This window comes from Branchiostoma belcheri, unplaced genomic scaffold (genome assembly GCF_001625305.1).
Source record: "Branchiostoma belcheri isolate BF01 breed outbred unplaced genomic scaffold, Haploidv18h27 scaffold84, whole genome shotgun sequence".
In the NCBI taxonomy this organism is placed as follows: Eukaryota; Metazoa; Chordata; class Leptocardii; order Amphioxiformes; family Branchiostomatidae; genus Branchiostoma; species Branchiostoma belcheri.
Genome location: NW_017804509.1, coordinates 1,091,467 through 1,101,908, shown reverse-complemented (window position 1 = coordinate 1,101,908; position 10,442 = coordinate 1,091,467). Strand labels below are relative to the sequence as shown.

Below are 10,442 nucleotides of genomic sequence, written 5' to 3'. Positions count from 1 at the left end.
TGGTCTAACCGCCCTTCGGCGTAACACACCAGCTTCTGTATCTGTATAGCCGGTATAACCGCCCTTCGGCGTAACACACCAGCTTCTGTATCTGTATAGCCGCTATAACCGCCCTTCAGCGTAACACACCAGCTTCTGTATCTGTATAGCCGGTATAACCGCCCTTCGGCGTAACACACCAGCTTCTGTATAGCCGGTATAACCGCCCTTCAGCGTAACACACCAGCTTCTGTATCTGTATAGCCGGTATAACCGCCCTTCAGCGTAACACATCAGCTTCGCAGGCACATGGTGCGGCGGCAGCTAGCTATATCACACCGAACTTCGTTCCTTGCCATGCTTTTGATCTGCTCCCTCATGCTAAATTTTTCTAGAGAAAACCCTGATATCTGCTCCAAATAGTCACTAGAAGGAGGAGCACCAACCTAAAAGTGTCGTATTCCGCGTAGCGTGTCTGCATATCCCAGCCCATCAGCTCGATCCGCAGTCTATAGTCCTTCTGATTGGTCAGGAGGTGGATGTTCTCGTTCCCAAGCCAGTATTCCCCGTTCTTGTTCCCAAACCCGTGCTTGTACTCCTCCCAGGTCCGGTCGAAGGGAACCGACCCGTCCAATCGTCGTTGGATCACAGTCCAGCCCCCTTCTGTGGAAAAACAATCATCATAATTTCTTTGAAAGCAATCAAAAAAAGTTTACCAGCACGTCGGCAGAACGTACTGCGCCCGATTTTTCGCGTTTTTCGTTGGATTTTTGGTCAACGTTGCATTAGCATTTTGCTTGTTGCAGACAATATTTTTTCCAACATAAGATTTGGAAACTACAGACGGAGTGTTGATCTTATATGCGCGAATACAACCTTATATGAGACATTCTGCTGAAGTGCTAAGCAAAATATATTACAGGTTTTGTGCAGGTGCAGTACGTTCTGCCGACGTGCTCAGTTTGCCTGGTAAGAACATAAAATGTGTTCAACTTAGCTTTGCCGGAAAGGTTGATTGGAATAGACCGACTCAGTGAGCGATTTCTCATGAAACTAAGGATTTGACCAACAACACAGTTGACTTTTTTCCCCCACATTTCAGTTTTAGTGTTGCTTTTGGCAGTTGATGTATACCTGTGTATATTACATTGTACATACATGTACATGTATGATTTGCCTTAAAACAATATCTACCTGCTGTATCCATGTCACAGTAGACCGTTACACCGGACAGGGGTGAGCCAAGTGTGTAGACTCCACTGGTCGTGTGTCCGGCGGCTTTAAATGCAGCACAGTCTGTATCTGGGAAACGGTAAGTAGCAGGGGACAGAGTCACGATGCAGTGTACAAAATACTTTTTTGAACCAGGTTGCCTAGTGGGTTCCCTGTTCAAGGGTTAGGTGTAACAAGTCGATCGGTGTAATATAGCCAGCTGCCGCCGCGCCACGTGCCTGCGAAGCTGGTGTGTTACGTCGTATGGCGGTTATACCGGCTATACAGATACAGAAGCTGCTGTGTTACACTGAAGGGCGGTTATACCGGCTATACAGATACAGAAGCTGGTGTGTTATGCCGAAGGGCGGTTATACTGGCTATACAGATACAGAAGCTGGTGTGTTACGCAGAAGAGCGGTTATACCAGCTATACAGATACAGAAGCTGGTGTGTTATGCCGAAGGGCGGTTATACCAGCTATACAGATACAGATAGGTGACAAGTAAGAAAATAGCAACAACAACAAAACAGGCGTCACAACTACAAGCCATTGTATTACATCAAAATGTTTGTATGATGTAAGGTAATGTTACCAGTAAAGCTTGTATATGTCTGTCATCTGTCTATGAAATTCTAGAATGTGTAAGCACCAAGCTGGAAACGATATGGCTGTGTCGCTGTAAGACCTGCACATGTAGCACCAGAACCATGAGAAACTCGGACCCTAAAACTCACCTGCAGGAGGAGCAGTCGGGGCTGCTGGGGTTGTGACCTGCGGAGGAGCAGTCGGGGCTGCTGGGGTTGTGACCTGCGGAGGACCATCACTCGCGGGGGGTCCTGACAGACATCCCAACTCTGTTGGTTTGATAAACATTTATTCAGTTATTCTTCAAGGTTTTGAACTTTTCTTACAGATAAGGCCACACCAATTTAATTTCTTGGTTAACGGATTATTGTTCTAGAAAAATAATGGAGCGGGCGGGCGAAAAAAACAAAACAGGCCTAGGCATCCTATTATGGCCCAAAATGGTATGATGGGAGCCATGAAGTCAACACACCAGGCTGGTTAAAAATTTAAACAAAGAATTTTTAACTTTAAAATGATACCACTGCATTGAAAGAGGGAATAACTGTGACAACTAGGAAGAAAAGGGCTGTTTTCAGCTGTTCAGGGCATTTTGCAGTTGATTCTGAATTTTTTTTTCTTGCAAATCAGAAAAAAATGAAGCGGGCAAATCCGTTAACCAAGAAATTAAATTGGTGTGGCCTAAGAGCATTCCTAATCAAACACCTGACAGACCGGCAAGCCAACTTTATTTACCTGAACGTTTTCCAAGGATGACTACAGTCTTGGACTCTGAGTTCCTCTTGGATCTGCGGTGCACTTCCGCACTTTTCCAAAAGGTGGCGCTGTGATCCCGTCGCCAATTGTCAGTTGAGCCACCTGGCCCCTATAAGGCAATGATCTTCCCGTTACAGTTAACAAGCAGTCCCAAGCTTTGCCATAGGCTCTATACTGTAGTATGACAAAACACAAAAACATAAAAGTACTTTACTCAAAATGAATACTTACTTATAATGATACAATCACATAAAGTTACTTTACTCACGATGAACATTTACTTGTTTCTAATTCAGAGCACAACAAGGCTCCTTTTTACAACCCTGAGCTTCACATATTTGCTCCAATGTTTTTTTATAAACTGTAGTATAGCTTAGAAAAAGGTTTCGATGCTCTAATTTCTTGAGAGAGAAAACAACAACAGCAATCTACAAATCAATGATGATAGTTACCGTTGGAAAAAAGGGACAAAAAATGGACAAAATCATCCTTACATTGTCCTCAGCCTCCTTCTCTTGCTTCAACTGCATCTGGAGCACCTGATCCTTCAGGTAGTGTAGTTCTTCCCGCAGATCTTCCTGGAACGCCGTTTTGTGTTCCCGCTGATCTGTCTGGAACACGGTGTGCTGATCCCGTATTTCTCTCATGAGCGCCGTTTGCTGATCCCGCAGATCTTTCTGGAGTGCCATTTGCTGTTCCCGCAGTGTGGCCATCTCTCGCACCATAAACAGAAGGGTGATGAAACTCACCACAGCCGCAAGTCCTGACAGCGCCAGGACGATTCCGAAGGTTTGCCAGTTTCCATGGCGACCTACAGAACCTTCCGGAGCTGCCTCGCCGTTTGGGAACAGCTTCTTGGACGACATCTTCGAGAAAACCTGGCGGGAAATGAAGCAAATGGTAACTTACAAGTCCGGAACTGAACCTAAACCTCTGGACTTGAATACGGACCTGAACCTAAATGTGGGTTTATAGGTACACAGCACTATCGTATAATTATTGAGAGGAAGTATAATCAATACGATAAGTACAGTGAAGACAACGGCAAGAAGAATAAAAACAAGTCAAATTCTCTGCTGCAGAAAGTAAATAGAATTCAAACTTGCAGTAGTGCCCAGACGAGGTGTCAGCTCAAACACTGCTGGTTTTCACAATGCCATGCACGACCGTGGGACTGGTGAATATATGGCAGCGGGCTCGAAATTCATTTTTGGAAATTGGTGCACTGGTGCACCCAACCTAAAAAAATCAGGTACACAAAAAATTTTTTAAAAATTCCTACAAAAATATTTGGGTGCACCAGTGCACCCATAGAAAAGAATTAGGGGCACAGCTCCAATTTTGGGTGCACTAAGGTGTACATGCACCCAGTATTTTGAGCCCTGTATGGTTTAGATCTCAAGTAAGGACCAGTAAGTAACTTAGTGTGTTGTCAATGACGAAAAGACCCCTGGAAACATACCAATAACAATTCTATAACACAATCACTGCGCAATAAGCCCTTAAAGTGGAAAACCTTTTGTTGAAAGAAATCCTTTTTAATTGGTTTACACAACAGGTAAACCAAAGCCTACATTAATAATACATTTTTTCCAAGCAAACTCTTTAGTCACCTATCAACAGCATTTGTAGTCATTTGTGGCAACAGGAGGCAAATTACAGTTTATAAAGCGTCACTTTTTTAGTTACCATAACAAATAAATGAGGACTGATGGACTCTATTGAAATGCATGTTACTGAGAATCCCATTAGTGCGGTAACCTGGCAATGTCGCTAAACTTTAGGCTGGTTTACACTTGTTCTCCGGCTGTGTGGAAACTTTATTATCCCGCTAAAACTGCGGGCTTTGTCTAAAAAGGAACGAGGAACACATATGCCACTTTAAGGGCTTATTCAGCAGAGTGATTGTGTTACAGAATTGTTTTTAATATGTTTCTGGGGGCATTTGTCTCATAGACAACATGTTAAGCTACTTACAGGTCCTTAATTTAGATGTAAACCATTTATTCACCTGTCCCACGGTCGTGCGTGACATTGTGAAAACCAGCAGTGTTTGAGCTGACACCCCGTCTGGGCACTACTGCAAGTTTCAAGTTTATTTACTTTCTGCAGCGGAGACTTTGACTTGTTTTTATTCTTCTTGCCGTTGTCTTCACTGTACTTAATGTATTGATTCTTCTTCCTCGCGATAACTATACAGTAGGCTTTCTCATTGAAAGCACTTCTGCCTTATACCAAAGAAAAATGTACAAATGCAGCTTTGCGGCTTTATACACACAAACATTCATTCTTTCCTAGAACTATCGCAGAGTGGAACTCGCTGTCACCAAGTACAGTAGGGGCATTGTCATTGGATAGCTTTAAACAATGTGTAGAGTTAGAAGTTCAAGGGTTACATTGTAGGTGTAACAAGTCGATCGGTGTAATGTAGCCAGCTGCCGCCGTGCCGCGTGCCTACGAAGCTGGTGTGTTATGCCGAAGGGTGGTTATACCGGCTATACAGATACAGACACAGACTAGTACTCTTTGCAAGACTGGATCAGAATTATTGCAGCACGCTTGGCCCTTTTTGCATTTCCGGATTCCATTATTTTCTAGTTGAAATCATGTTTTCATTTGCGTCATGTTCCGCCAGGTTTCTCGAAGATGTCGTCCAAGAAGCTGTTCCCAAACGGCGAGGCAGCTCCGGAAGGTTCTGTAGGTCGTCATGGAAACCAACGAACCTTAGGAATCGTCCTGGCACTGTCAGGACTCGCGGCTGTGGTGGGTTTCGTCGCCCTGTTCAATGACATCGCCACTATGCGGGAACAGCAAAGTGCGATCATGAGAGAGATATGGAATATACAGGATCAGCACACCGCGTTCCAGACAGATCAGCGCGAACAGCAAATGGCGTTAGAGGAAGAACTACACCACCTGAAGGATCAGGTGCTCCAGATGCAGTTGAAGCAAGAGAAGGAGGCTGAGGACAAGGTAAGGATGATTGTGTCCATTTTCTTTGTCCCTTTTTTCCAACAGTAACTATCATCATTGATTCGTAGATTGCTGTTGTTTTCTCTCTCAAGAAATTAGAGCATCGAAACCTTTTTTCTAAGCCATACTACAGTTTATGAGCACCGTTCCTGCATGTGAAGCTCAAGGGTTGTAATAAGGAGCCTTGTTGTGCTCTGAATTACAAACAAGTAAATGTTCATCGTGAGTAAAGTAGCTTTATGTGATTGTCCTATCATACTTAAGTTAAGTAAGTATTCGTTTTGAGTAAAGTAGTTTTAATATGTTTTTGTGTTTTGTCATACTACAGTATAGAGCCTATGGCAAAGCTTGGGACTGTGCTTGTTAACTGTAACGGGAAGATCATTGCCTTATAGGGCCCAGCTGGCTCAACTGACGATTGGCGACGTGATGACAGCGCCACCTTTTGGAAAAGTGCGGAAGTGCACCGCAGATCCAAGAGGAACTCAGAGTCCAAGACTGTAGTCATCCTTGGAAAACGTTCAGGTAAATAAAGTTGGCTTGCCGGTCTGTCAGGTGTTTGATTGGGAATGCTCTTAGGCCACACCAATTTAATTTCTTGGTTAACGGATTTGCCCGCTTCATTTTTTTCTGATTTGCAAAAAAAAATTCAGAATCAACTGCAAAATGCCCGGAACAATTGAAAACAGTCCTTTTCTTCCTAGTTGTTACAGTTATTCCATCTTTCAATGCAGTGGTATTGTTTTAAGTTAAAAATTCATTGTTTAAATTTTGAACCAGCCTGGTGTGTTGACTTCATGGCTCCTATCATACCATTTTGGGCCATAATAGGATGCCTATATAGGCCTATTTTTATTTTTTTTTCCCGCCCCCTCCATTATTTTTCTAGAAGAATCCGTTAACCAAGAATCAAATTGGTGCGGCCTTATCTGTAATAAAAGGTCAAAACCTTGAAAAATAACTGAATACATGTTTATCAAACCAACAGAGTTGGGATGTCTGTCAGGACCCCCCGCGAGTGATGGTCCTCCGCAGGTCACAACCCCAGCAGCCCCGACTGGTCCTCCGCAGGTCACAACCCCAGCAGCCCCGACTGCTCCTCCTGCAGGTGAGTTTTAGGGTCCGATTTTTTTTATTTTTTAATCCAACATGTAATCACCAGACGTGGTGACGGCACACTCAAGTTGTATCAACTTATATTAATGCCGTCACCAACACGGGACAAATACATGACAGGACAATACTCCTTTACACCTGAGCAAAGTAAGGAAAGTCGTGTAAAGTGCCTTTCCTAAGGGCACAAGATCGGTGGCATGTCAGGACTCGAACCCGGGACCTGTAGGTTCTGAGTCGCGCACTCTGCCGCTACACCACATGAGCCCACACCCGAGGGTCCGAGTTTCTCATGGTTCTGGTGCTACACGTGCAGGTCTTACAGAGACACAGCCATAACATTTCCATCTTGGTGCTTACACATCCTAGAATTTCATAGACAGATGATAGTCATATACACGTACAAGCATTACCGGTCACATCACCTTACATCATACAAACATTTTGATGCAGTACAATGGCTTCTAGTGCTGAAGTTGCGACCTTTTTTTCTTCTTTTCTTACTTGAGTTTTTTATGTTTACCGAAGGAAAACATCTTGTTTTTACTCAGTTTCTTCCTCCTCCTCTTGTTTCAAACTCTGACCAATGACATGATTTGTTGACGTCTGTCACAATGGTGACTGGTGTTGGGTTACATAATGTTGCAATTTCATGATCTGCTCTACTCCAGTCACCATATACTCATAGTACATGCATGTGAATGTGGCAACCTATTTTTGAACCTATGCAGCCCTGTGTGCTACCTGAATTTTAAGAATGCCCCCCCCCTCCAAAATCATGCCTACTTGGCTTGCACCACTGTATCCGGCAGATATGCCTTTTAATTTTTTACTAATTGTTAGGAATTATTGGCTCTTACTAGTATCAGTTAACTAAAGGCTGTTAGAAATATTGTCAAAGGTTTATGTATGTAACATTACTTAATTTGAGGAAAGTAGTAACTTATAGATCAGGGGCAACCTAAAGTTTTGATGGGCAACCTAATTTTTGCCGTAGGTTGCCCACTGGGCAACCTGGTTCAAAAAAGTATTTTGTACACTGCATCATGACTCTGTCCCCTGCTACTTACCGTTTCCCAGTGTCAGACTGTGCTGCATTTAAAGCCGCCGGACACACGACCAGTGGAGTCTACACACTCGGCTCACCCCTGTCCGGTGTAGAGGTCTACTGTGACATGGATACAGCAGGTAGATATTATTTTATTGACTTTTAAGGCAATAAATGTAATATACACAGGCGTGCATAAACTGCAAAAAGCAACACTAAAACTGAAATGTGGGGATGCAAAAGTCAACTCTGTTGTTGGTCAAATCCCTATTTTCATGAGAAATCGCTCACTGAGTCAGTCTATTCCAATCAATCTTTCCGGCAAAGCTAAGTTGAACACATTTCATGCTGTTACCATGTAAACTAAGCACGTTGGCAGAACGTACTGCACTGCAAAACCCGTTATATATTTTGCTTAGCACTTCGGCAGAACGTCCCATACAAGGTTGTATTCGCGCATATAAGATCAACACTCCGTCTGTAGTTTCCAAATCTTATGTCGAAAAAAATATTGTCTGCAACAAGCAAAATGCTAATGCAACGTTGACCGAAAATCCAACGTAAAACGCGAAAAATCGGGCGCAGTACATTCTGCCGATGTGCTGGTAAATTGTTTTTAATTGCTTGCAAAGAAATTATGATGGTTTTTCCACAGAAGGGGGCTGGACTGTGATCCAACGACGATTGGACGGGTCAGTTCCATTCAACCGGACCTGGGAGGAGTACAAGCACGGGTTTGGGAACAAGAACGGGGAATACTGGCTTGGGAATGACAACATCCACCTCCTGACTACTCAGAAGGACTATAGACTACGGATCGACATGATGGACTGGGATATGCGAACGCGCTACGCGGAATACAACACTTTTAGGTTGGTGCTCCTCCTTCTAGTGACTATTTGTAGCAGATATTGGGTTTTTTTCTAGAAAAATTTAGCATGAGGGAGCAGATCACAAGCATGGCAAGGAACAAAGTTCGGTGTGATATAACTGCCGCCGCGCCGCGTGCCTGCGAAGCTGGTGTGTTTCGCCGAAGGGCGGTTATACTGGCAGATACAGATACAGAATTGAGGTGTTCAAAAACTCCAGAACTTTTCCAAAGCTCCAGATATTTCCCCAGAACTATCGTAGACTGGAACTCGTTGCCACCAAGCACAGTTGGGGCATCATCACTAGAAAGCTATAAACAACCCCTGCAGTTAAATGTGCAAAGATTGTGTGTAACAAGTCGTTTGGTGTGATATAGCTAGCTGTCGCCGCGCCACGTGCCTGCGAAGCTGGTGTGTTACCCAGAAGGGCGGTTATACCGGCTATACAGATACAGAAGCTGGTGTGTTACACCGAAGGGCGGTTATACCGTCTATACAGATACGGAATCTGGTGTGTTACGCCAAAAGGTGGTTATACCAGCTGTACAGATACAGAAGCTGGTGTGTTACACCGAAGGGCGGTTATACCGGCTATACAGATACAGAATGCAGATAGTTGTTCATAACTGATATTGAGTGATTTGCTGTTCCCATCCAGGGTGTCCGGTGAGTCAGACCAGTACCGGCTGACCGTTTCCGGGTATTCAGGCGACGCGGGAGCCTCCATGACTGACAACAACGGGCAGAGGTTCTCCACTGTGGACAGGGACAACGATGCTTGTCCCTGCCACTGTTCTCAGTGGTGGGGACAGGGCGGCTGGTGGTTTTGGGGCTGCAGCTTCTCCTTCCTCAACGGCCGCTACCTGCGCAACTGTGGGAACTCCTGTGAAGTCTGGCAAGGTGTGCTGTGGTACACTTGGAGAGGCTCTAATTACTCCCTGAAGTCTGTGTCTATGAAAATCAGGCCCAATAATTGATTTTGCTCTACTAAATCTGATCACACCCAGTTATCCACAAAACCATCAATCCTACATGTCTGTAACGCCAAGGACATTATACACAGATATAATGTCCTTGGTAACGCTGACAAGTAATGCTCTCTATTGTAGCGGCTTTGTCTGATACAAACTTATGCCAGAATTAGTAAATTTGAATGTAGCAGTGAGGCAGACATCTTTGTTCAGATATTATATACACGGGAGAAGTGTTCAGATATAGTCGTTATGGAGCAAACTGTTCACCATGACTTTTGGATACAAGTGACGATACCTGGAATATCTAGTGATAAGAAAATTAGTGGTGGCTTATTTGATGCTGGGAGCTTCTGATTTAACATAAATGCATTTTGTGAGGTATTTTTCTATTGTTGTAGAATGGCAGTAACGTGCTAATGCAACTGTAGTGTTGTAGTCATGAATTCCATATTATATAATACTGTACAAGTATATTAGCCCTGGTCCATACATAACCTACTTATTTTTTCTTAGTCTTCTAGCAAATAAGTTTGAATGTATGAGGTATCGACTGAGCAAATATAAGCTAGTGTGGGTTGGTGTAAGTGGGCTTTATCTGATTTCATTTCTGTTGCATCAACATCATAACTTTGTAACAAAACAGAAATGCAACAATGAAAAACTGCAACAGAGCAGACTGCTACATCCGAAGTCTCACAATGCTTTTATTTTGCTTCTCCGTTCATCCAGCCGTAAAAATCTTGCTTCAAAAAAAGACTTGTCCCTGGTGCAAGCACGTCTAACCCCCGGTTGGGGAAAAATGACGTTAAATCCGGTTAAAAAAAAAAAAACTACCAACACAGATGAACTTTCATGATACTACCTTTGCATGTTGTTTCATACTTAGTGGCACAGCAGTAGCCTACACAGTGTGTAGACCACATCTGTGT

At 43.7% G+C, this 10,442-nt stretch overlaps 1 protein-coding gene and 1 long non-coding RNA gene across 2 annotated transcripts; one reads left to right on the top strand and one right to left on the bottom strand.

Annotated features, from left to right (window-relative positions):
• Nucleotides 1-474: 474 nt before the first annotated feature.
• LOC109486961 lies at nt 475-1,954 on the bottom strand. The gene is made up of 3 exons (XR_002141224.1): nt 1,930-1,954; nt 1,174-1,281; nt 475-642 (listed from the first exon to the last, which is right to left on the bottom strand). It is a non-coding gene; the product is annotated as an uncharacterized LOC109486961 (long non-coding RNA).
• A 3,228-nt stretch (nt 1,955-5,182) lies between these two features.
• On the top strand, nt 5,183-9,662 carry LOC109486909 (fibrinogen-like protein 1). Its single transcript, XM_019790817.1, has 6 exons — nt 5,183-5,509; nt 5,905-6,034; nt 6,594-6,617; nt 7,703-7,810; nt 8,326-8,542; nt 9,198-9,662. Exons 1-6 carry the CDS (start codon nt 5,183-5,185, stop codon nt 9,514-9,516), a joined length of 1,125 nt encoding a protein of 374 aa, XP_019646376.1. The 3' UTR covers nt 9,517-9,662.
• Nucleotides 9,663-10,442: the final 780 nt, after the last annotated feature.